We start from the raw sequence: 26543 nt of genomic DNA, 5'->3' as shown, positions 1-26543 counted from the left end.
ATGTTCCTTTCAGTAGTATCTGAAGTGGGATGGAAAATAAGCCTCTGCTGGAGAGCTGCCCGTGGGCCTGCACTGGAGAGACGGGGGTTTCTCCCACCCCGTGCTGATCATGGGAAGGCCAAGGAAACCGATCCCTCACCTTGGGGGAAGGGACAAAAGGCACAAGGAGAATCAGGTACATGCAGCCAACCTAAGAGAAGGGCAGAAGCACAGAGGGAATCTGAAGTAGCGGGGGCGGCAGAGGAGTAAGAGGCTGCCAGGAGGTCGCTTCTCCCAGCCTCCAGCTCGCCTGAGCCAACGGCAAGATTCTTTTCTAAAAAGTCTTTGTCTAGCTAGTGTTTATTTAGGGATAAGGTGACCCAACTACCACTATATTTAGCACATGAAAATTGACAGGTGTTTGCCTCTGGGAACTGCTTCGGGTTTTGCTATTAGTTTTCTGAGTCCCCTCCCTTGTGGGTTTCGTTACACCATGGCTGTGGGCAAGCTGGTTTCCTGACTTCTGCACCTTCTTCCCGCACTCCCGTGCCCTCTGCTCCATCTCGCAGGTAGTTTACATAGTCCTGTATCATGTAACTTTTTTCTTGTTTAAGGGAAAAAAAAGATGCTGTTTCCATTTTAATTCTGATGTTAAATTATATGCCAACCCCCATGCAATAGAGGCACCTTATTTCAGCTTAGTCAGTTGGTTTAACTTTTGTTTTGAGCTAATCAGTTTAGTCGGTCTCTTTGGCCTCCATTTAATACCACTTACTAACCACAGACTTGGGACGTGTGCCCTTCGCTCTCCAAACGCTCTTGTTGGAGGGCGGGATACCTGTTCTCCTGTACCTCCTCCACGTGATACCCTGTAAAAGACAGGTTGAAGGCAAAACAGCATATCGTAGAAGGGCTGAAAGCTTGAGCCCCAAAGTTAGACGCCCCATAGCCTAGTCCTGGCTCTGCCGGCTGTACGACATTCTGGTTTCCTCTGTAAACGGAATCGTCCTATCTCCGAGCTGTCAGGAGACTCAATGCTAACACAGCACAGGACATGGCGTTTGGTGATGTTCCCGGAACATGTCAGTGAGCCTGCAGTAGGTACCCTGCACCGTTCCCCACCTGATTCACAAAGGGAGGGTTGTCTGAGAAAAGCTGCTGGCCTGCCCGAGGAATTCCTTTCCTGCACAAGTGGAAGCAGATCTATTACCAAGCAACTCAACACCTCTTCGGCCCTTGGGCCCCGAGAGGCTGGCATAACGGCCTCTCGGCTGTTATCGTTTACTGAGTGCCTTTGGGGGCATAAGACTGGGAAGACTGGGGCCTTGGAGTTGGCCGTTGTGCACAGGCTCTGCCTCTCCTAAGATAGGAAAACTTGGGGTGCTGGGAGCTTCCGGTCCCTTGTCTGTAACATGGGAACTGTGCTCCCCATCTCCCAGGTCTCTGAGATCCACAAGCTGACACGCATGTAACGTGGACACGGTAAACTCTAAAGCCTTAGTCAAATGTGAGCAACTGTCATTCCATTTTCTCACGGCTTTAGCTTCCAACAGACCCCTTGGGCAGAGGCTCAGACGCCATTCGTATTGAACAGATGCGAAATGTTTAGGAGAGTCACTGTTATGCTGCCGGTCTCCATTGCTTTCTCTCTCTCTCTCTCTCTGTCTCACATGCACACACACAGTACAGCTTCAGACCCCTCCTTCCCAGGTAAGCATCTAAAAGAAGGCAGGTGACACTCGTTTCTCATGCCTTCCCCTAGGACCACTTGTAAGAAACTTCCTACAGTAAAAGGCAGCGCGAGTGGTGACTCTGATGAAACAAATCTGTGATGCAGCTTTGGCCGGAACAGGTCGGCGGGCTTGCTCTGAGCTAGGTGAGGAATCACCTTCCCAGGCGTGAAGCCGCGCCTCCCGCCGTGGCCCAGCTCCCCTGGCTTTTTGGCGGCACTCACAGAAACCTGCTCAAGAGAGGGGTGCCGCTCAAGCAGCCGAGAGACATGTGGTTCATCTGCCAGCCCAGCACATCCTACTAGAGAGCGTTCACCCTCGGGAGAGGGACACAGCCCCGTGCACAGGAGAAAGCATGGGGCTGGGAGGCAAGAAGCCAGCACTGTGGGCCCAGCTCTGGGGCTGTCACTCGGGGCAGGAAAGTCACTTGACCTCATCAATTCCCCCTCAGCTTTTGGGAGGTGTGGGGTACCAGACACCCACCATAGTGTCTTCCAGCTCCTTTTACTAGGTCCCACCTTGACCTGCCTCTCAACTCTACCTGCCGTAAGGTGCACAAGGAGCTGAAGGTCTCTGGAGAGGATACGGCTCCACACCAGGTAAGGCAGTAGAGGGTGTGTCACGCTGAAGCTCTGGCCTGTGTTCCTCCCAGAGGTTGTTTAATACACCCTCGCAAGTCCTGTTCATGTTCTCAGCATCTTCCAGCAGATGTTAATCCCAAATTACATGTATGTGACTCTCCCACCCAAGTCACTACTTAGACAGTGAAGGAGAAAAAAATGCCCCACTAATTGAAAGTGTGCTCCTGGAAATCCTGGGTGGCGCTGGGAGCAGTATTCCAATGCAAAGGAATTAACCCTCGGAGGTTGATTCAGGAGTTCTACTAAAACACCGGAAGGGAAAGTCTGGGGGAGGGGGGTGGTAATAGGTGGGTGGGGAGTTCGGGAGGATACAACAGAGTGTGAAGTTTGCAGCCGTTAAGTACTGACCTTGTTCAGGAGGTCAAGAGCTTGCGGTCAACAGTGCTCCAGCGTCCGGGAGGTAACTACTCATTCTGGGGAACTGAGCACCACCGCTGCCCACATCAGTTGCTCTGTAAATATTGGTCTGGACGGTGCCTGGACTAAAATGTTTCCCAGCACGAGAATGAGGCATGATAACACATCCATGTTAGTATCCAGGATTCAGCCTCCTGGTTGCTAGTGGCCCCACTCCAAGTTCTCTACGGGCAAAAACACCAAGTTCAACATTTGCACAAGTTCAATCTCTGACAGTTGTGTGGGAGGCAGGCTGGGGAAAACGAAACAAGCAGGTGTTCATGATCTAGGTGAAGCGCTGATGCAACACAGTAAGTAAGGAGTCGAAACAGAAGCGGGGAAGGTGGCCTGGGAAGCAGGGTAGATGCAACAGCCCGGCTGACTTTAGGGGCTCGCTGCACAGAAGGACCTGTGCGCCCCGGGACTGGAAGGAGGGCTGCTTAGCAGGGGAGGTATAAGGCTGGAGCTGCCTGCAAAGGACTCCTCATGGGTTTAAGTCTGACATCTGCCCTTGCACAGCAGAGCCTTAAGCAGTTTTTAATGTCTGGAAGGAGCACAGGCAAGTCTGTTTTAGAAAGAGCCCTCGGATGAGTCGAGAAAAGCGGAGGGGAGACCCATGATCTGACTCATGAAATAACCCAGGCAAGAGGTGAAGGCCACACTAAAACAGGCAGAATCAAACATTTCAGAAGGAACATGCAGTACAAACGAGGAGGAAAAGGATCCTGGCATTGGCTCGTAGGGAAACATAAAAGATTGTAAAATTGCTCTCTGGTGGATCCTAATTCTTGTGGCCATGGAGGGAGCTGCTCCAAACTTCAGGAGCAGCTCTAGGTCCACACAAAGTATAGCCAGTGTTGAGTAGGTGGCCAGAACGGGGGTAGTCAACGTAAGGCTGATAGAGGCCACTGATTCGGATGTTGACGGCGCCAGGATAAAGGGCGGGGTGAGGAAGCAACAGAGGTGGTGCAGGCTGGGACTCAGGGCTTCAGAGAAAGTGTCATCAGATAAACACGCCATAGTGATCTGGAAGGACTCCGCATACTGGACTGCAGGTCATTCTCATCCTCAGACCAGAAGGTCTAAGGAGGAGGAGCAACAGGCAGATTGAAGACAAGGGGATGAAGGATTTTACACATTTAAAGACAAGACAACCACTCAGGCATCACTTGGTCCCTTCTACACTTCTTTTCCAATGTGGAGACACCATGATAGCAGCTGCATACAGTATAGTTGAGGTTATTTTGGTTCTCTTATTGAAATAGGTCTGGGGCCAAGGTCAAGCTCAAGAGAATCTAGCCTTTAGCACTGAATCGAACAAGGTGCCAGAGAAGGTGGATTTCAAGACCACACCACCTAATGCAAACGTTAGCCGAGATGCTGTGGTCGATAACAAAGCTCAGTTTAAATCCAAATATCAAGGGAATTGCAGCCCCCGAGGTAACCACACAGAGAAAAGCACCACCTTTCGGACAAGTATCCAAGGCTGATAACCGCTGACCGCTGTGCAACGTGTTTCCTGAAACCTAAAACAAGTTCGCCGTCGAAGAGACATAAAGAAATGCTCAGAACTGACATGGTCTTTTTAAATATAGCTTTATTTCTCAAACTCAAAGCTTTATTTCATCAAGTTCTAACACATTTTGCATTGACAAGTGATTTCACCTGCATCCCATAAGAAGGTCAGTGGCCATTACACCAAAGAGGAAACCTCACATATCCTAGGAAATTAGTATTTGAAAGGCTACGCAAGTATACAATAACAAAAAAGCTTCCAATTTAGTCTAATTTGTATCTTTTCATCTATAGTAAGTTGGAAATTAATGGATGAAAACCTAATTTTCCTAAAGCAGTGAGTTTATTTTAAATTCATGAAAAAAAAAAAAAAAGACCAGATTGCTTGAGTTTTAAAACACCCACAGATCCATATTATTGAACGACTTCCTCTTTAGCGGATGGTCTTCTCACCTTCCTATGCAAACACACATGACAATTTGCACCACCCCTCGCTAGCCCAGGCAAAACTCCAAGCATTTTCTTTTGCTTCCACTTAAACTATTCTTTAAGGGATAGGTAAACAAGATTTAGAACTTGAACTCAGAAGAAAAGCATTTTCTTTCCTGATCCTCACTTTGGAAGTCTCCACAAATAATCCTGAAAACTTGCCAGGTCTCTTTAAACACATCCCCTGCTACACACCCCTCCCTTGGTCCTCTGAATGGAACTGGCCGAACTGGAGTATGTTCCAAAGTCAGCTGTGACATTCTGGTCTCTGCCAGGTTAAAAATCGAGTCTAACCTTGGCAACTGGATGTTCTTTCACCTCACAGAATCTACCCCAAGGGTTCTTCCCTAGTGTGGAGCCCATCAGATACCCGGGAAGCAACGGCCCCAAGGAGCATTAGGGTCTCTGCTCACGACTAGATCACTATCATTTATTCTCTGGAAGAGGATATTTGAGCTCAGAGTCTAGCTGCATCCTAAAACAAGGCACTGGTACCAGAAAGTGAACTAGAAAGGAGGTATTCCTAAAGTTAGGAAGTTGCTTTTGAGTGGTACCATTTCCCAAAGTTAACAAAGCAGTACTGGGTTAAAATCCTAATCTACCATGAAGGTAAGGGGCTAGTGCTAGCAGAGACGCTGAAGGACAAGCACATTCGGGGCTTTAGCAATTTCATTATTATTGATTGCATCACCACAAAACACACGTTCACACACAGTTCTCTGTGACTCAAATCCCCGGGGCGGGGGGCGGGGGGAAGAATATCAAACTGGGGGAAAAAAAAAACAAACTCTTGAATGCCAAACCACATCTGTTGCCACACACCAGGAACCCAGCATCTTTCCTACCCGCCTCTCCCCACCTGCGAGGCCCTCCCAGCTGTGAGCCATGCCACCTCCCACGTGCAGTCAGCAGGAACCCTGATTTGAAGGTGTCGGTGATGTAGTTTAGTTTCAGAGTTGAAGTTATTGAGTGAGGAATAGTGTCTCACTGCCAAGGTAAGATTTAAAGGTGAGATGAAGCTCGAGGCCAGGAATTGAGCGTGTCCTCTTCTGCCAACGCATGGGGGAAAAGGTACAGCTTTAATCTCACAGCTGCTCAGCCTGATTCCAAGAAGCAGGCTGGGGTAACATGCCCGCAGGAAGCATCCGAAAACTGCTAAGAGTCCTGAAGCAAATGAGGCTGCTTCCATTTATATTAGAACTTGCACTTGAACTTTAGTGCCCTTTGCCACTGCCAAGTTTCATATTACTCAACACACAAAGAAGAGGAACCACTGGACTCAGTACAAGTTCAGAGTACCTGGTGCTTGTGTGAGCAGCACAAAAGGCAGGTTCCAGCTAGAATTTCCAGGCACCTGAAATTCAAGGTTACCTGTTCTGAGGCAGGCAAGAGGCTCACAGAGCAGATGGAGACAACACTAGACCAGGGTGGGATTTAAAAGTGCAGCTTTGGGCGAGGGTAGCTTTTTACCCTGATGGTGCTGGAACACAGGTCTACCCTCAAACTTCAAAACAGCTGGGCTGACTAAGAACTTCAGGTGAAGGGAGTCTATCGAGATGGCCATCGTGCAATGGTGGTAAATAACTGGGGGGGGGGCTGGGGATTTCTAGCAACTTCTGTGCCTCCCTTCATCCTTAAAGGAGGACTAGTACCAGATAGCAGACAGAACGCCAAAGACAAACCGGAAATTTAATGACTTGATGCAGTTCTGATCCCATCTTCATCCGGACCCTCGTTACCCTGATCCACAAGCCTTCTAGTAGAAGCAATACTGACTTCTGAGAGCAAGTGCTTATGCTGGCGGCTTTGTCACATTTCAGAGCTTTGGTTAAACAGATCTGTCATCTTTGTGCAAACATGTTGCCATCTGACAACAATGGCAGCCTTTTAAGGTCATGGATGACCACAGAGTTTTTAAAGTTGGGGCTCACTCTTCACTGCCCTTTTTAACACTGAAGCACCCCAGGACCCGCCTCAAGGTAGAACCAGCCTTGACTCAAAGCCAGTGAATTCGAATCTAACTACTGGTTCACAGGGAAACAGAAGCTGGTTACGCTAAGAAGTGGCTTCTATTCAACTAGTCCACAACATGGATACCAACTAAGCCTCGGGTTTCAGTCATGCCCGATCTGCTTTCAAGAGGACAACATATTCCAGAGAAAAACCTGAAAATATAATCTTCAGAAAAAGGTACACCACTCCTTTCCTACTAAGCATTAAGGTAACTTCATTGCTTCAAGCAAGGAGAAAGCAATCACTCAGGGCTTGGCATTTTTATGGCCACAAGAGAAAGTAAAACCCAGGAGCATGGATTTAATTAAATCACTCAAGAAACGAAGCTGGCTGGCAACATGGAGTTTCTTTGCCCTTGACACCCTAAAGTGACGCTTTCTAAGAGATCCCACGAAAAGCTTCGAAACACGAAGTCCCTTCCTCTACTGGGAACGCAACAGTAGCCTAGAATTCTCCCATGTGCTAAGCTTGCTTCAGACTAGAGAGTAACACTGTTTGCCTTCTAAAGTGCAGAGTATAAACAAGTCTGGTCAATCTACCAGCGTAAGGGAGATTCTTCTTCTTCGTCCTCTCAATTCTTCCCAAATACACCGGCAGGAATCCTCCTGAGGATGCCTCGGGGGCTCGGACACACACGAGGCCCCGCTGATGGAAGGAGCGCCCGCCTTACACGCAGCACGGGGACAGCAGGTGCGAATCTAAAGCAATTCTAAACCAGAGAACTCTGCCCGCAGGCGCGGACCATTCCACAGGTCACTCGGATCTACTGAAATCCCTGGATTGGTTCACGGTCCAAAAAGCCTGGAGAAGGAAACCACTATTTTTGAAAAAACGAAAACAGAAATCAGCCAAAGTACTCCAGAAAAAACAGCCGGTCATACTTGGAATGTGACCAAAATGGGTTTCCGATTAAAACATGGGAAGACCCTCACATCAGTTACGGCAATGACCCTAGACTCGGCACAATCCTTAGTCTTGGGAAGAGCAAAACAAAAGTGATGAGCTGATGAGGGAAACAAAAAAGTGTCGTTCAATAAGAATTCCTCACTTTTAAGAAAAGAAAAATTGAACATTCACGTTTCCTATTTACAATCCCCCACCACAATTCTACTGAACGTTATGTTGCACAGTTTATTTTGTTTTCAAGTTACATTTCAAGAAAAGGTCTTTTTTTTTTCATTTTTTTTTTTCTCAGCAATATCTCACAACTCCTCGTGATAGCACGGCATCTAAACCATAAACCACTTCCAACCAGATAGTAATTCTCCAGCTATCGGCTTTGGTTTATTGAGGAGAGAAATCCTCAGCTCTGCTGACAGAGAATAAACATAAGCAATTTAGTCCCTTGAACAAAAATTAAGCCACAAGAGCACCCTCATGTTTACCATTTTCTGCAGGACTAAAATGGACACAAGAAAATAGACCATCCGCACAACTTTCACGTAAGTGCTGAGGATTCCAAGTGAGGGCCGACACCCCCTACCCTAGGCTCCAGTGAGAAGCCCAGCAGCTGGAGACTTCTACACTGCCCACGTGTTTCCCAAGCTCAACGACCGCACGGAGCTCAGACGGCCCCGTGCCGACGTTTGGAACACGGCATGTTAGTGTCTGTCTTGGAAAGATGTGGATGGGTCATAGTTCCTATAGCATTTTCCAAAGTGGCCCTGGAATAACAGGTCCCTTTAGGGTTGGCTCATGATATACTGGAGACCCATTCCAATGGGCACACAAAGAAAAAAAAAAAAAAAAAAAGCATTATCAGAGCTGAGTTCCCCTTTAAAAGCCAAACATCTACATCTAGAAGGAGTCTCCCCTACCTGAGAGCCCTCGCCCTACGGGGGTTCCCCCCTGCGGAAACCCTCGGGTCTCAAGGTTAGTTACAGGGCAGCCAGGTGGGGTAGGGCTGGCTGTAGGTGACCGGAGGGTGGGCCACGTAGTAATTGTTGAAGTTGCCGTCGCTGACGTACGGCGCGGGCTGGTAGTAACAGGTGACAGTGGTGGCATTGGGGATGATGTTCTGCTCGGCCAGCACGCGCAGGGCCAGCAGGGAGATGAGGTTCAGGGTCTGCCTGCGCTCGTGGCCCATGAGGCACACGGTGCTCTCGTTCACTACCCTGCGCAGGGTCATGAGGTAGTCGTACTTGCTCCTCTCCTCCTCAGCGAAGTGGTTCTGCAGGTAGGTCTCCAGCTTCCTCTGCTGCTCGAGGATGTCGGGGAAGTCGATGAAGAAGCGGGAACACATGTAGCGCTCCAGGGTCTTGATCTCGTCCTGGTCGGTGGGCCTGAAGTCCCGCACCAGGAGGTTGCTGTACTTGAGCAGCCCCCCGCCCCGGATCTCCTCGGGGTTCTTGGTGGCGATGAGTCTGTTCTGCAGGTGGTCCAAGGCTTCCTCGAAGTCCCCGTACACGCTCTCCCCGATGACAGTGGGGTGCAGGTGCTCGGAGACGGGGTGGCTGGAGCAGTCATAGAAGAAGAGCAGGGAGTCCAGGATGATCTGGAAAGAGTCCACACTGAACTCGAACTGACGCCGGATGGAGTCCACGAACTTCAGCTCCACGTTCCGCCCGTTCTTGTTGGAGAGGGAGATCAGACTCCAGCGGTCGGTGTCCGTGCGCACCTTCACCAGCTTCTGGACGTACGCCTCCTTCAGGGTGACTGGGCTGATCCGCAGCTTGTTCACGCCCTCCGGCAGGAAGTTCAGGAGGGAGCACAGAACCACATCCCTGACCAGCTGAAACTCGGCCTCCGTGGGCAGAGCCACGTGGAAGATGAGGTCCAGGTCTTTGCAACCCAACCCGTTGTCTTTGACCAAGACGTGGCCGGCCGCGGAGCCGTTCAGCCGGACGTCCTGCACTTTGATGCCCGCCTCCTCCAGCCGGCCGCGGACTGTCTGCACGATGTCCTTCAGCGTGATCTCCAAGGTGGGGAAGTTGCCTCGTCCGTGGATGGGTACGACCTCGGTCAGGACCTCATGCAGCCGGCTCACCTGGTCCCAGGTGAGCACACTGAAGGACATGCAGTCGCTGGTACTGGGGCTCTCCTCTGCCATCTTGGGGGATGTTCTTGCCGGGGAAACTGAAAGAGAGGGAAGAGAAACAGAGTGAGGATTCACTTCTATGTGGCAAAGCAGCTCCAGGGACTCAGAGACGATGTTTCTCTCTGAACATCTTCCTTACTGCAAAGTGGCCAAGAGCACCTGCTGCCCGGTGCTGCTGCTGAGGATTAAGTGAGTTTAAGCACGTTAAGAACAGTGCCTGCATGGAGTAAGGACGATATACACATAAACTTACTCTACACCAAATCTGACAACTTCGGACTTTTGTTTTCTGTGGGGTTTGTTTGTTTTGCCCGTTTTGTCTGCATGAGGGTAGGGTCGGGGGTGGAGTCTGTGTGTGAAGGGAAGCAGACAAACTTACTAAACCGAGTAACCTAAACACAACATTATTCAGTAAAGGGTCTATAGGTTTTGCTGATTTTCCTTGTTTTCCATGGAAATCACCTCTCCTGCTTTGGGCTCCCTAACTACATCCTGAGCTGGTTGATACCTCGGGACAATGCCCACACAGAACACAGGATCCACAAGAGAAGCTTCCTTCTCTTCTCAACCCTGGGCTTAGTCCTGCTAGAATCAAATACGCCGATATCCTCTTCACTTACGGGAGCTGTCTGCCCCGTAACAAACAATCCTGTTACCCAGGGGAGGACCAAGGAGGTGTCTGAATGACAAAATTCCTGAGTAACAAAGGGTTAGGTCAGCCAAGCAGTGGAACCGCTCTGCCCAGCAAGGAGGCCCCACACAGGATATGGAAAACCTCCTCAGGGCAGTGTGATTTTTCAACTGTGTTTTGAAAAAGAATCCCTGCAGTCTACCCAAGGAGAACAAAGTTAGCACTCAGTACTAGGAGCAAAACATGTTTCTCGCACATCACCGGCTAGAACCACAAGGTTACCAAAGTAATTTTCAACTAAGTTATATTGTTCAGAAAATGAAACGACAGATCCCCTGGAAATGCTAATATGTAATAACAAAAACGGATACATTAGAAAGCCCAGGTGCTTTGGATCCACATGGGTCACATATTAGCTAGATGGATGTAAAAGGCTGAGGCGCTGCCCTCAGACTTCACTGCAAACAGAAAGTTTGGCCCCCCCTTCACTTTTCTGACTCGCTAGACACACAGAATCCATCCCAATGACCTGCAGCTTCATTGTTTGGAAGCAGCTGCCTTTGAAAGCACGTCCAGCGTGCGTGGTCCTGGGGTTCCAGCTTGGGTTTTTAGTCCTGCACTGGCGCCAGGGACCCTCGCCTTATCTATAGAGCTCAGATCAATGGGATGGTTGTCGATCCATGTTGGGGGCACCATTGGACACACCAAGACGAGCTTTCTGGGAGCTGGCCGTCAAGGAGGAGGGTGAGAACACAATGTCTCAATATGAGGCAGTGTGTCGGCGAAAGAAAACGTAATATGAAGGTAGAAGAAGTGTCAGTTGATTGGGGCGAACGGGAAGGCCACAGAAGGAGCTCATTTATGGGGCGGGGACACAGCTGACAGAAAGGCAACAAGAGCTCTCAGCTGGGGTTTGAGGGGCAGAAGACAGCCGAGCCTTGACAAGTTGTCCAGTCCGGCCATCATGCGCCTCTTCTCAGGCCAGATCACAGGCTCCCTTTAGTATGTAGGTTAAGGGACTGAATTCGCTTAGTCGGCCATGGGAAAGTAGATCACGTGATTAAAGCAGGCTCCAGGAAGGCCAATGGGGGATGGGCACTCTTCTGCTTGCTACTGAAGAATACTTGCCAAAGGCAAGGTAAACGTTTTCCTTCAAACCTGTTTGGACAGCGTTAGAAAGCCCTAGGCTATCTAGATTATCCTACCAAAGCACTTCTAAGTTACGGTTACCATGCAAAATTTGTGATGAGATACCTGATGTTTACTGAGGCCGTCCTTTGGTTTCAAGTCAGATTTGGGACAGTAGAGATCTCTTTTTAACGTGCTCTATATGCGCTTGGTTCTTTGTGGCCCCTTTAATGACGAGCGTAGCACACGTTACACTTGTGCCAAGTGTGTAGGGCACTACACGATTAAGTTCAAATGGTTACAGAAAGGTATGGGTCCAGCTTTGTTTTGAAACACTGTTAAACTATGATTTAGTGACATAGATTTCTGCCAGGTGTGTTGATTTACCTATAAAAATACAACTTGCTTTACCCTGTGTATCAGCTGTTAGCGTGCTTCCAAGGCTCGGGTTTCTCATGTGGGCGTAAGAAGTCGCAGCCACAGAGGAGCTGCAATTCAATCAGTACTTGGAAAAGAAGGAACAATTAATTTTAAGAAAATCTCTAGGAAGAAACTCGATAATGTTGTAGAGGAGAATAGTTGTAGGAAGCACTTTTGACTCGTGCCTTTTTTTAAGGACTTGTTTAAAAAAAAAAGGAGTCATCTAAAGTCAGGACTACTCCCACCTCTAGAACAGTAGCTCTTAACATTAGAAGCGGAACATCTAAGACCAGAGAGAATCTGAGGAAAGCTATCACTCATTCTTGGGGCGGGGGTGGAGGGTGGGAGGTGTAGTACCTATGCATGAAAATGTTCACATATTTTAAAATCTCTGACATTGTAGTAGATTCAAAGTTAGAATCTATTTTAGACTGAAAATTTGTAAGGTTCTAATGGGAAGAGGGGCAGGAATAGCCAGAGAAGTTATTAAACATTGGAATGATGTCTACTAGCCTCTGGTAAGAGATATTATGAAGCTACAATAACCGATAACAGCAATGATATGGGCAGGAAAAGGCAGACAAAGAGATGAAACCGAATTTTTAAAATCTAGAATGAAAATCTAGTACATAAGGGGATTTAGTGTATAAAAAGGAGGCATTCGAAATAGTAAAGGGAAATTTTTGAGACATCTGGATAGTTTTCTAGATTTTAAAAATAAGCAAGGATGGCTCCTTAGCGTGTGCCAATCTAAGATCTAGATGGATGAATCAAAGACTTAAGTGTAAAAGGATGAAACCCTAACAATACCAGAAAAACATGAAATTTATGTAAATTTACATAGAATGGGTATTCCTTTCTAAATCACACAGAAGTCGCAAAAAATTGATACATTTGCCTATATAAAAATTAAAACATCTACATGGTGAAAACACCATAAACACGTGAGAAGACAAAACCAGGAAAATACTTGTAACGTTAGACAAAGCAGTCATTTCCTTAATGAATAAGGAGCTCCTACACATCAGGAATACTAGAACCCCAACATAAAAGAAGGGGCAAAGGACATTAACAGTGGCTCAGACACTTAACATATTCAAACTCACCTTAAGGGGTGGGCAGATTTAGACTCCAGTGTATCATTTTTCCCTATCAGATTGGCAAAGACCGAGAAGCAGACACTTCTGGTACACTGCCCGTGGGTTCTCTCTGAAGAACAACATGGGACCCTCAGTTTAAGTGGACACACTCTTTGGCATAGCAATTCTACTTCTAGGAAGTCCACTTTGGATTTTATCCTGTGAGTGTACACGCAAGTATGCGCAAGGATGTTCGCTGAGGAATTATTTATAAAGCTACAAAGAGTCATCGGTAAAGGAAGTTAAATGACTCGATGCATGTATACAACAGGATACAAATGCCTGCAGTTGTCCAAAAGAACGGTGGCTGCTCTATCTGTATGAATATGAAACGCTTATCAAGACTGATTAAGAAAAAGCAAGTGTGAAACTGCGTGTGTAAAAGCACAAGTCGAAGCTTACACAATCAAAGATCTCTGGAAGGATATACAAGTAGTTCAGCTTACACCAAATACCACTTCTAGGCTGGGGTACAGGGTACAAAGAAGACTTATTTTATCTCTTTTGAATTTGGAACCTACATATGTATTAGTTGAAAAAAGTTAAAATCTTATGAGCCATATTCCAAAATCTCTCCCCTTTGAGCCGTCTAATCTGCTACCTTGTTTAATTCCTTCAATTCCTTTCCTCCTAGCCCTCCCCACCATCCCTGTATCCACGTGCCAAAACCGAATACACTTAGAAGCTTCCCCTCCAAGCCTAAAAACCGATCTCTAGAGGGGCAGGCAGAGGAGGAGGGACAGTGTTTATCTGGAATGGCTTTTAGTCAATTTTCTACTTCTGCGGTGTTTAAAAGATGATGTCTGTTGTTTATCCAAAAAAAAAAAAAACCCCAAAACTTTCAAAACGATGGCTAAGTCATCTCATCTAGTGTCATTCTATGTTTAGTATCCAAAAGTGTTTTCTGTAGTTTTACAAGAATTACTATGTCTCATTTCAGACGTATTACAGCTACCCTCATGGTGCTGTTGGTTACTGGCTACAGTTGCAAGAACCTTAATAAATGCAGTAAACACTTTTTCAGAAACCTAAGATGCCTATAGTTGGCATCTTCCATGTCAACGACTTCTGACACATATATCAATAATGGAGTTAACTCTTAGAAAAAAGTAGTCTATATAAAAGCACAGTGCAGAACATGTGCCCAGTCCACGGTATAGTTTTTAATTCTCCCAATTTACTGTGCCATAGATCTGGAGCAGCTCTCGAAGCTGTTGAAGGCTCAAATTTAGGCTGAGTTATATTTGTTGTTTAGCTTATTAGAAGAGCCCAACGTAAGTTATCGGTGCCTATTAGAAATGAATCCTTTGTTTTCCCTCACCCATCCAAACAATTTCAAATATCAAAAGTACATTTACAGGTTACTTAGACAAACATATTACCAGAATAAATCCAAGTCATAGGCCCTTAGTGCTTAGATAACACACCAGAGCGTCGTGTAACGGTTTTAGTTTTAATTAACCACTTGAGATCAACGTTGATATAATCCCCGTATAAAAGAATCACTTGAAACACACAGTCTCAATTCATGAAAGGCTCTGGTTAAAGGCAAATTCTAATTAGCAGAATTAACGAAATAGTAACTAGAAAAAAAATTAACTTGCAGCCTGGTAAATTCAGACTAAAGTGTTTGATTTCCCTTTACTTGTCTGAGAAGCAGATGCCTTGTATTTTGCACTAGAAACTGGGAAAGGTGGGAACCGTGATTTCTCACTGATTTGAAAATTCAGGCACCTTTTTACAAGTGAGGACGACCAGCTGCCTGCTCCGTTTACGCTACTTAATCTTCTAAAAAGTTTGACTTGTGATGAATGACTATCTCAGGTTCCCCTGAATTCCCTTTTCTTTTAGCATCTGGCTGCAGCAGAAGGATAAAATACACACATGAGTGGAAAACGAGTTTGTAGAGATGGCAGCAGAAGGTGAGAGGAAAAGACGAACTAAGCCCAAAGCGTAAACCAAGCTCCCTGAGCACACTAACTTTCCTTTGTCTCCCACTGCCTGGCACACTCGGGGCAGGCTGATCTGAAAACCAGCTTGAGCCCTCATTGAAAAGAGAAAAAAAAAAAGTTATTTCTACTGCTGCTCCCTGCCTTATCTAGATCCCAGAAACAAGAGTGACAGAGGCTACGAGAGCACGAGGGGACTCCGGGTAGGCAAGAGGACAGGCAGAGGGACAGGTTGGAGATGAACGCTAAGAGCACTTGTAATACGTCTAGGCCTTATGGACGAGGGCTTGGGTCAAATCAACACTGATTTGTTTGTGCCCGGCCTTAGCTGTAGAAATGCCCAGAGTCTCCTTGGCATGTGTGGAGATGTATATCCGTGAAGTTAAAGACGGTATATATTTAAGCCTAGGCCTGTGACATCTGACATGGAAGCTCCAGAAGGTTTCATGGAAGTGCCGCAGCGTGAAAGAGGCGCTCTCAGCTATGGCAGCCCATCTAGCCCACAGACAACTGAACGGCACCCACTTCCCCTGACCCTGCCGTGGGCTTAAGAACACAAAAGAAACTCAAACACGTTACAGCATTCCTTTGATGACAATGTGCTGTTAACCGGATGTTACCCCAACGGCCTGGATCTTCCTAGTGACCCTTTCCAGCTCAGGGTCAGAGACCCAGCCATGCGCGGTGGACTGACTGGTGACAGACTCCAAGGGAGGTGTGTGTGGGGCACAAAGACCCCTGCCGTCCCCGGCTCCTGGCCCAGGGGGGGACCCATGTGCCCGTGGCTGCGATCTCCCACACATCATCTTCTCCTCCGTGTACAACTGAGGGCACTTTAAGCAAAAAGAAACTACTTCCTTGCCTATAGAAGCTTAGAGAATTTAAGCAGAAGTGAAAGTAGATGGCAACACTCGTCATAACATCCCATCCCACCTCTTCCTTCATCTAGCTGACGGAATGCAAACCACAGCTCTGGGCCTATTTCTTTTTCTCCTCTAAAATGAAGGCGTAGAGGTGTGTGGGCAAGCAGGCAGAAGAGTACTCAGTACAAGCCGCTTCACGTCCACTCCCATTCATCCCCACAAGCACTCTGAGGAAGCGACAACTGTCCCTTTTACACAAAGAACAAGGATGAGGAAAGATTCAGCAAATTGACCCCAGATCCTCAGCTCTGGACCTAATGTTCTGACTCTTGGAACTGGAAACAACTTCCACCAAGGTCAAGTTCTGCCACTGGTGGGCAGCAGGCGGGGAGAAGGCAATAAGCTCTTAAGCTACAAACCCACACGTGCACTGGGATGACCAGAGCTCACTGCTACCAAAGCGATCTTTTCTAAAACAGAAATTGTACTGGTCTTATCCCAAAAAAAGGAGCTACCTTCTGCCAACTCTACGACTGCGACGCCTTACCTTCCCATCGGCCCTTATCCCCACTGTACACGCTGAAGACAGCAAAGCTTCAGTCAACCAGCCTTCACTGCCTGCTTGAGTGCAGGCTCTTCCTGTAGAGACGGCCACAGCCAGGGGACGCCAAGTGTGACCAGATGTTTGGCCAGGTGCCCTATGAGCCACCAAACTATTTGACAGTGTCCCAAACAGGCGGCGAAACAGTGCTGTAAGTTCACCTGGATCAACCCATCCGGTTCCTACAACAAGCCTGTACGGGAGATACTATTTCACTACTTTCACAGGTGGGGAAACTGGAGAACAAAGAGGATACACACGTTGTGAACTGTCCAAGGACGCACTGCTGGGAAGTGGCAGAAGTGGGACTTAGGAGGCTTCCTAGGTGGCAGGCAGCTTTGGTATCTGTGTTGGGGTGAGGGCAGGGCTTTGAAGGTAAGCTGGTTGTTCAGGTAGTTGTAGGAAGGAGACAGAGAAGAAAGGTATGAAGCTTTGTTATCAGAGGGTGGGAAAGAAGTTGGCTACAAGTGTTAAGGCCCCCGGCGTGGAGTAAGGCCAGACGGCAAGTGCTGCAAGCAGGCAGAAGCATTTAGAATGAAAGTAACTAACAACTGTCAGTACAGAAACTCCCTCCCTCAAAACCGTCACGGATTTGGGCGTGTGTCCAGCCTGATGGGAGCCACCAGAATGAACATAATTAAGTGTAGTCATGCGAATGTTTGTTGTAAAGGAACAATGGCTGAAAGATGAAGGCCTAGGATCCTCATTTCTGAGGAAGCTCCAGGATACCAGCCAGGTTGGGAGGCAGTGGTGATTTCAGAGAAAGCAAGTCCTGAAGGGAGAGAGGAGCCAGGAGTGGAAGGAGCTGGGATAGTCAGCTTACTGGGCAAGCATTAAGAGGAAAAAATAATAGCACAGGAGAGAGCTTTTAGGAATGGGCTGATCCTGGTCTGGACCTGCAACGAAGGCACATGCCCTGCTCACAGAATAAAGGAACAGCTGCTGGGAGTCACTCTGGTGGCTGGAAGATCAGGATTGTGAATCTGCGGATGAAGCAACAGAACAAGACACTCCCTGCCGACAAGACGGTAACTTTATCAGATCCAAGAACAAATAACCCAACGGGAGCTGCAGAGAGAAGGTAGGTAGATTGGCAAGAAGTGATCAGGACCCCAAGGGCTGGCACAGGAAGGAGAGCTGGAACAGACTTGAAACAGAAACAGCCTGGAACAGACTGACGAAGGCCTGCACGTTGAACCTAAGACTGGACACCTGCCCCTTTTCCCACCTCTGTGCAGTCTGACCCCTGAGATCCTTTCACCCTCGAGAGAGAGACAGGGACTTGGAATGACCACGGACTTGATATATGCTGCAGCAGATACGGGGGCAAAAAGGAGAAAAACCAGGGTCAACAGGGATTCAGCCTTCTGCAGAGAAATCCTCCCTTACTCCTTGAATTCCTAGGGAGGTGAAGGTCAAAGTCATCTAGGACCAGAGGGAAGACTGAGGAAGCCTTTTGTCTGCCAGCTGCCAGCCCCTCGGCAGGGCCCCCAGCCCACCACCTGGGAGGAGGCCACATTCTGGAGACGCTCCCCGCTGCCCCCAAACACACTACGAAGTCACAGATCACTGAGACCACACCTGTGGTTCAGGTACCTGAATAAGAATTTCCATTAGTAGACAGCCCAAAGCAATAGAACCAGATAAAATAATGCCTCGCTTATTAAAAGGACAAGAAAATTTATCCTTTGTTAACTTTTTACAAGAAGTTATGCTTACAGCTGCTCACTCAAACACCCACAAACACACTCTACCTCAGTCCAAAGATATAAGTGCCCCATGCCTCAAAGCTGCGCCCGGGGAAAACTGCTCTCGGTCAGGGACACAACAAACCCCGCAGGTGGTCTTTTCTCACTCAGCTCCAGCACGTTCAGCCAGAGGCCTCAACCTATTTTCTCAGGGTTAGCAGCATCCTCCTAGCCATTCAGCGCTCATGTGTACTAGAGTCTAAAAATTTGGTTCAATTCCCACGGCAACAGGGATGCTGCCTGAGCCAAAGGCAAAGAGTGTCCCAGATGGAAGCAGAAGCGGGAAGAAAGGCCAGTGCCCCGTCGCTCTGCCCAGGCTTTCCCAGCGGGAGGGCCCTCACAAGCGCTCCCTCCCCACTGATGCCAACATACAGTCTTCACGGTTATCAGTGCCTGGGCCCCGTCCACAGACACCCGCCCTGAGACGACTCCAAACAGAAAGCTCTTTCCTGTCTTTCAAAATAGGACGCTTAAGTAAGTGTGGTTGGAGAGATAACGCTGGAAGAACTCACGCTGTGGCAGCAAAACAACGTGAGACAGAATAAAAACACTGTCCCGGATGTTGTAACAGGGACACCACAGAAGTTCAAGTGCTTAAAGGAATACCCTGAATCGTTGCAAATGTAAGTATTAACAAGGTCAGAACACAGATATCTCTGGATGGGAGAGAGGCATAGAAGCCTTGATTTTTCCAAGGTGTCAGCATGATTAAGTGCTGCATACTCAACTTGAACTGGAAATAATCCTTGCTGCTCCTGGGTACCTCCCTCCCTCCTACCAAATGCCTGTTTCTAAGGCAGAGATGTTACTAGTCTGAACTCATTTAAAGAGATCCCCAGAGCTGGCCCTACAGTTTTAGAGACTGACTAGGCTGAGGAAAATAGGACAATTCCTAGGAGACTTTACTGTAAAGATGAACAAGTTTACACACAACCCGTAGGGTTTAAGGGCTGACAGCCCCCAGGTTTTTATCAAGGGCTGTGTCCACAAACGAATTTACCATCTAACTTTCTAGTTCAGAGCTTTGAACTGTTGTTAGTTGTCCAAAATGAGGGCCTCAGTCAGCTAAAAGCCCCACCTCATCACCAGCAGCAACCCGTGGGCCTTATCAGGAAAGAGACAAGCACTCTCAGTTGCTCAAATGTAGCATTTCTCCTGCTTTGGACATATACCCCCCTTTACGGATACCTGAGCATGAGCCGCCCCCATTTCAGGGAGGATGCTAATTACACATCCAGTTCCACCCCAGTCGTAGTTTTGCATAGATCCTTCCCTGCAGAGTTAACTTTCGCACAGCAGGTACCTGACCTCCAGGTACTAAGCATGGTGGCAGCCCAAGCGAACATCACCAGGCTCAGGGGTCCTTCTGACATCATCAAAAATACTGCTAAGAACAGAAATCGGGGTAGGAGGGCAGGGGAGGGGGGGAAGGAGTGGAGGGGTAGGATTAAAGTGAAGGAGCAAGGCCATGGAGTGGTAGCTATTTCCGCACCAACTGCACAGGAGGAGGCCAGACCCCCTCGTCTTTGGTGTCTTCACCTGTGTGAGCTGTACAAGCCCTGCATGTGGCCCACTGGGATGCCTGTCGTCAAATTAGCATCTACCAAGTCACGTGCTGCTGTTATCAGGCATCTTGTGGACACCTTTTACATGAAAGTTATTTTCTCTGCCATTTTCAAATTTTAATTGTCGATAAATTGTTAGAGTCCTGGTCCCCTGCCAATCTCAGAAGATTTTATCTTCAGTTCTTCGAAATTCTATTACTACCTTATGATGATTCTCTAAGAAACTATAGACAAACAAGAGAACAAGCACTGGACTAGGACTCAAACATCCTGTGTTTCGGTGTCAGGTATGACTCACACAGTGAACGATTATCAGCAAGGGGGCCACAACGACTGAGCTTCCTTTCGTTCCTTCAGATATCTGAGTACCTACAACATTCCAAGCACTGTTCTAGGAGCTTACGGTCTATCGGGAAGCAAGAGACCAAGATCTCTGCCCCTGCAGAGCTTAGAGCCTATAGGTCCTAGCTCACACAGTTCCTCCAAAACCTCTTGCCTCCCACACGAGGAGAATCAGGATTTAACAGTGAAACATTTTTGCAGATGGTCTAGATCTGTGCCACCCAATAATGTATCCACAAGCTGTTGGGCGCCTGAAATGGGACAAGTCCAAATTGAGATGTGCTGTGAACGTAAAATACACACTGGATTTTGAGGATTCCGTACGAGGGGGAAAAAAGTAAAATAACTCATTAATATTTTTATATTGATTACAAATTGAAAAGATAGTATTTGACATGACGGGTTAAACAGAATTATGTTCACCTGCTTATTTTTACTTTTTAATGTGACTACTAGAAACTTAATTGTGACTCATATTTCTACTGTCCTTCTTACAGTGAAGAAACTGAAGAGGTAGAACCTAAAGAAAGAGGCAGTGGCGCTTCCAGGACCAGAACCCAGGTGTCCTCACAACTATAGCAGCCTCAGAAGCAGGGAGGGGGTAAGGATGAAGACAACAAAGGGTCTGGGCAAGGGAGATAGCAGCAGCGCCAGTGCCCCACCCAATACCCCCAGGGCCGGCACCTGGACACACGGCAGGTGCCCAGTTCGCACCCGGTTCATCTCTGCATGTGGGTCAGCAACCTTCCCAGGACTGGCCAAGCCCACACAGAGTCAGCCGGCTGCGGTGGTCCTGATGCCCACCTCCTCAGCCGTCGCAGGTCAGGGATAAACAGGGTGTGTCTGGAGGATAAGGGGTAGCCAGCCAGGCGAGGTAGAGGATTACCCCTTCTCCCATCCTAGTAAGGGCTATGCAAGGTGAGAGGAGCTTATGACAACACGACAGGGTGGGAGCAGTTCAAGATTCATGGATAATTTTCTTCTCAAAATGTGTTTACGGGGAGCAAATCGAGAGACAGATATGGAACTTTTTGCGCTCATCCAACTTAAGATAAGGTTTGAAAAAAAACTAGAAAATAAGGCACAAGGTAGAACTGCAAAGAAGTACTGATGAGAAGAGGTGTGGGATAAGGGGATCCCCAGATGGGGTAAGATCAGACGCCTCTGAGAGGGTCCAAAGCTGGATTAAAATAAAGTTTGGTGAGGAAGAAGGAGCACTAACTTGCTCAAATATTTGAGTGTGTATTCCATGAGGCAAGGTAGGTCAATTAGGAAGGGAGGTCAGGAAAGAATAGAAGGTCAGAAAGGTACAGGTCCTCAAAGGAGCGCATCTTCTAGAGGGAGGGGCAGTTCCCGTGAGTTCTTAAGGTGTTTGTCGGAGGTGCCGGGACGGAGAGCTGGCCAGAGACAGGGAGAGGCGCTGGGCCAGAGCTCTCATGGAGCTGCTGTCTGCAGCCCTAAACCAGGTCAGCGATGGCAGCGGGAAACAAAAAGTTAAAAAGAGAAAGACTCAGCAGAACGAGCACCCAAGTGAATGTGGAGAGAGAGAGGCTGAGTGCGCGTTGCGAGGCTCTGCTGGGGTGGATGGGCAGGGGGAAGGGCTCGAAGGGGGCGGGTCTGGAGCTCAGCCTGAGGGGTTTCAGCTGTCGGCCAATTAGTCCTCACTGCTCCTCGCTCCAAACCTACACCAGAGGCCTCCGTTTTTAAAAAGGCCCCGAAGCCACTCAGCATTCTGGGCCGGGAGCTTGCGATCCAAAAACGTGTGCCAGCACCTTGGCCCATCAGGACGCCATCTCCTGAAGTGTGCTTCCCTCTCTGAGAGGAATGGCAGTCGGATGCCAGCAGAGCACTGGATCCAGTTAACAGGCACACCTTCTGAGTGCCAGGTCCTGCACTGGGCATTCAGCAATGAGCACAGACCCCTGCCTTCCTGGGGCTCACAGGCCAGCGGCTGCGACAAACCGGCACAACCCAAGTGCCTCAAGGACATCCTGAGGTGGACCCAGCTCCTCTTGCATCCAGAGCATTTCCACAGGCCTTTTCACATACCATCCCCTTGGCCTGCTTGGCACCTGGCACAAACTACTACCTAGGAAGCACTTAACCACTTATGGACTCAGTCACTGTTATCCAAGAAATAAACACTTTACACAGTTGGGTGACCAAGACTCCCAAAGGCTCTGAGACTAAAAAACATCCTACACAGAGAGTTGCTTAACATCAGCAATTATTTCTTCACATTAGTTTTTCCCTATTGTTCCAAGAGTTTCTGCAAACAGTTCTAGAACAGGCTACAGGGCCCAGCTGTACAAAATCTATTAATTCTAAACAATTCATAAGGCTTCCTTACACAGTTGGGCTACACAAAGATGCTTCCTCTAAACCATTTAAATTCCAAATATAAGCTTCCTTATTAATGCATGTAGTGAAAGGATAAAAACGTTTGAAACCAGAAGTTCCAGAAGCATCACAAGAGATCAGCACGACTGCTGTACCCGAGTGGCTTTAAACACATGAACACTTCTTTAAACACAGAGGTGTCTGCTTCATCATAATACTGCTTATGCCCATTTATTTAACATGTTACAGTCAAAACACCAAGATGGCAGAAAGCATTTTTCTATATCGCCTTGTTTACCTCAGTGACAACACATAAAAGCAATGGACCTTAACTAACCAGAGTAATATTTTATCCCAAGTAACACCTCAGACTCTGCACTGCTTCCCCTTAAACCCCGCCCCACCCCCACCCCCCAATAACAACAACAACAGATACACCCCAGAGCCCCGTGTGAGACCGAGAAACCCAAACACAACATCACAAGTTTAACTTAACTCATGAAACTAGTCCCGGGCATCCATAAGATGTTTTCTCGGCAACACAACAAGGGTTTACCACATCCGTTCACTGCTCTTGGCTTGTCATTCTTTAGTGACTGACACCATGCACACAACATATCAAAGGTGAAAATGAAGACACGGTACTACTTAGTTGAGCAGTTGAAAAAATAATGGCATTTTCTAATTTTGTATCGAATGTGCCCAGTTTCTGGCACTGGGAGAACAAGGACGCTACAGTCAACTCTAAGTTATCTTTACTGCTGGGCAGTTCCTCGGACTCTCAGAAGTGTGAGGTCTTCTCTGTTCTGACGGGCAGTGCCAGACGTGCACAATCTGGCCTGGCCTTGAACACCGCGGGACGCAGGCTCAGTGCGGCACTGAGAGGTGGCGCAGGGGAGCTTCTGCAACTCAGGATGTGATTTCGGTGGCTACTTGTACGCACAGGAGCGCTGAGCACATTAGCAGGCAGAGCCATAGGTGCTCAACCACATCACGGTCATTCTGACAAACAGGCCAAACGCCAGTCCTTTCCTTCAGTTACCCCAACTTAATCTCTGGATACAAGGCAGGTATTGTGGAAGAAATTCAACACAAAAAGTGCTGCTGTTCGCTCTGTGGACACACACTAACTTATGAAATTAGGGACCTTTGTTTGGGGTAACAATTTAGAGGCCTTCCGGCAGAGAAAAAAGGTTTTTTTTCACTTTGAGGTTAAATTTACCCATAGCTACCTGAAAAATTATATATAATATACCAAAATCTGCTTTCTAAAAACTCTTTATTGAGAATAAATGGACTCTAAAGATGTGGGTATACCTTAAGACACAAGGTTTCAGTTATCTCAAGTAAAAGCTTGACTCCAGAGATACTAAGCTCTCCATCTTCCCAAACAAGAATGTCAAAGGGCAGAACCCTTGCTGGTCCAGCTCAGAGCTTCCCTGAAAGGGAAGAGAAAAGTCAGCGTTCTCTAGTCCCCACCCCAACCCCTTGGATGGCAGGGTCTCACTCCCCCAGTAACACCTCTGGGGGTTTAAGAAGGCACAGTTCCTGGTAAGCGCTCCTACCACCCTGACGGCTGCCTGGCTTGCTTCCCTGCCAAGTTACTCACGTTGAAAGGTTAGTGTAGCCAACAACGGCCACTCACATCCCCCCTGCAGGGCAGCTGGGCCAAGCCAGAAGTCTACTTCAGGAGGATTTAATAATCTTCACTTTATTTCCTGGGGAGGTTCAGGCTCCCAACCCACCTACCAAATATCCTGAATACCAACTGTCACAATACAAATGATTACAAAGTCTTTATAAACGCTTACTGTAATAAGTGCACTTGAAGAGTCCACGGTTTGCACGTTATAACTCCATAACAGATAAACAAACGTTAAAAGGCAGCAGGTCCCTACTTAAGACAAAGATTTAGTCAGCCCTGCAGAAGTCTTCCTCCGGACAAAAAAAAAAGCGGGGGGGGGGGGGGAAGCGGAAGGGGACCGAGCTGATCCTTGCCGCGGGGTCCAGCTCTAATATTCGGTTCTAGTGAGCCCTGCTCAAGTCGCGTTCTCCAGAGAAACTCGCCAGGCATTTCCCCGGAAGTCCTCCCTTCCTTCGAGGCAGCGTCGTTTTGTTTTCTCCGGGCGTTCTGCGTTTAGGTGTACAGGCTACCAACCTGTACTCGTCAGGTTCGTCCCCCTCCTCCGACTCCCTCCCACCGCCGCGATCTGGACTGCGACACCTCCCGGGCACCGTGCCTCTAAGCCGCCCGCGGCCCCGCTAGCCGACTCCACTTAACGGCCGTGGCTTTCAGACTACAGGTTAAGCAAGTTTCACTCCTCAAAGGGGAGGAACCAGGTCACCGACGCAGTATTCCTGAGAAGTTTCCGAGAGGAGCGCAGCGCACGAGTCACTCGCTTGGATCACTTTGCGGCTCTCGGTGTCCCCAGTCTAGTGCGAGTGCAGGAAAAGTTAGGGATCTCCGCCCTCTCCTCAAAACCCCGGCCCAGGTTCCGAGCCTGGGGACCTCCCCTCCCCTCCCCGGCCAGATGCAGCCCCCGACCGCCGCGTCTCCAACTGCGCCTTCCGAAACCGCCGCCGTCGAATTTGCGCCCGGCCAACCGGCCGAGGTGTGCGCGCCCGCGGGAGCGCCGGGGCGAGCCCGAGAGACCGCACGCAAGGCAGGGGTGGGGCGGGCGCCGTCGGACCCGGGGAAGGTGCTGAAGGCCCCCATCACACACTCTTCGGCCGCCCGGCCCGCGCCCGGCCAAAGCGCAGCCTGCGCGATGCGCGGAGCAGGAACTCGCTGAAGTTTGCCAGCCCCGGCCGAAGTCTCTGGAAAGTTGTAGCTCCCTCTCGGAGCGTCTCGCCTGGCCCTCGGGGGCGGGCTGTTTAGGGGGCGGGGGTGACGTCGCGGGGGCTGGAGGGGAAGGGAGCACAGGGGCCCGGCACCTGTCCGCACCTCGCCTCTGGCCGCCGTGCCCCCACCAGGCTTGGAGAAGACTGGAGCTCCGCTCGGCCGGGGCAGATTTCCCAACCCCCCCACCCCACCCCGAGGGCAGAACTCGCGGCTCTCCGGAACTGCGCATCCTCGCACCTTTAGAGAAGGGGGCCGTGGACTCACCCGGGCGGCAGCGGAGGAGACCACAGATGCAGGTCCTTGGCGTGGGCAGCCCCCAGCAGGAGCGGCGCGGTCACTACAGCCCCCAGGCAGCGGCACAGAGTGAACCGTCCTGCCGCCGCCCCCTCCGTTCTTAAACGACCTGACCACGCCCCCGCCCGCCACGACCGCCCCAACCCCCGCCCCTTAGCCTGCCCTCCCGGGGGAGCGAGGGGCGGGGCGGGGCGGAGCCGTCGCCCAAGGGATCCTTCCGCCTGGGCGCTGACGGCGAGGGCAGGGCGAAAGGTGCCCTCTGATTGGCTCCTCGGGTGAATGGTTGCCGAGAGACGAGTAAATCTTGGGCGGCTAGGGGCCGGGGTGCCAAAGGGAGTAGCACTACGCAGGCGCAATAGAGAGGGGCTGCGTCGACACCCCCTTAACTTTGGAGCTGCTGGGAGTCCCTTCCTTTCTGCTTTTCACTACGCTCTTTTCTGCCATTCCTATCACATAACTTCTCCACCACCCTCCACATCCCGCCCAAGTTTTTCCCGTCTCTATTCCGCTCCCGCGCAGGCCTGTTTTTCTTTTGCTCCTCTGGGGATTTTCGCTTTAGTTCTCTCTCCAGGAGTGGGGAGTGAAATCTCCAAGCCTACCTCCGACGTGTGTTTTGAAGTCGGAAAAAACTTTTGGTTTCTGAGCGGGTCGAGCCTTCCTGATTCCCCAAACAAATTGGCTGGAGGTCATTGGGGAAAGGGCAAGCACAGTTGGTTCTCCGGCGTAGTTACCACCTGTGTGCAGTTAGTGGGACTAAGAGCCGTGAGGAATCCATCGCCAAGTCTGGCAACCGTGACAGCTTCAGCCCGACTCGGAATGTCACAGAGCTCAGTTGTGTATGTTATACAACATGCAGGCGGGGCTTGGACACCGTCCAATCA

General features: G+C 49.0%; 1 protein-coding gene across 1 annotated transcript; it reads right to left on the bottom strand.

Moving 5' to 3' along the window:
- Positions 1-4326: 4326 nt before the first annotated feature.
- TENT5C (terminal nucleotidyltransferase 5C) lies at positions 4327-25759 on the bottom strand. Its single transcript, XM_067727424.1, has 2 exons — positions 25633-25759; positions 4327-9838 (listed from the first exon to the last, which is right to left on the bottom strand). The coding sequence occupies exon 2, from the start codon at positions 9810-9812 to the stop codon at positions 8637-8639; it is 1176 nt and encodes a 391-aa protein (XP_067583525.1). The 5' UTR covers positions 9813-9838; positions 25633-25759; the 3' UTR covers positions 4327-8636.
- Between the last annotated feature and the right edge of the window lie 784 nt (positions 25760-26543).

Source organism: Pseudorca crassidens, chromosome 2 (assembly GCF_039906515.1).
Source record: "Pseudorca crassidens isolate mPseCra1 chromosome 2, mPseCra1.hap1, whole genome shotgun sequence".
In the NCBI taxonomy this organism is placed as follows: domain Eukaryota; kingdom Metazoa; phylum Chordata; class Mammalia; order Artiodactyla; family Delphinidae; genus Pseudorca; species Pseudorca crassidens.
The sequence above is the reverse complement of the archived record's forward strand: the minus strand, read 5'-3'. Positions and strand labels throughout refer to the sequence as shown.

Bases quoted from the DNA above. Each gene is read 5' to 3' on its own strand.
- TENT5C (XM_067727424.1), bottom strand. From the start codon at position 9,812: ATGGCAGAGGAGAGCCCCAGTACCAGCGACTGCATGTCCTTCAGTGTG.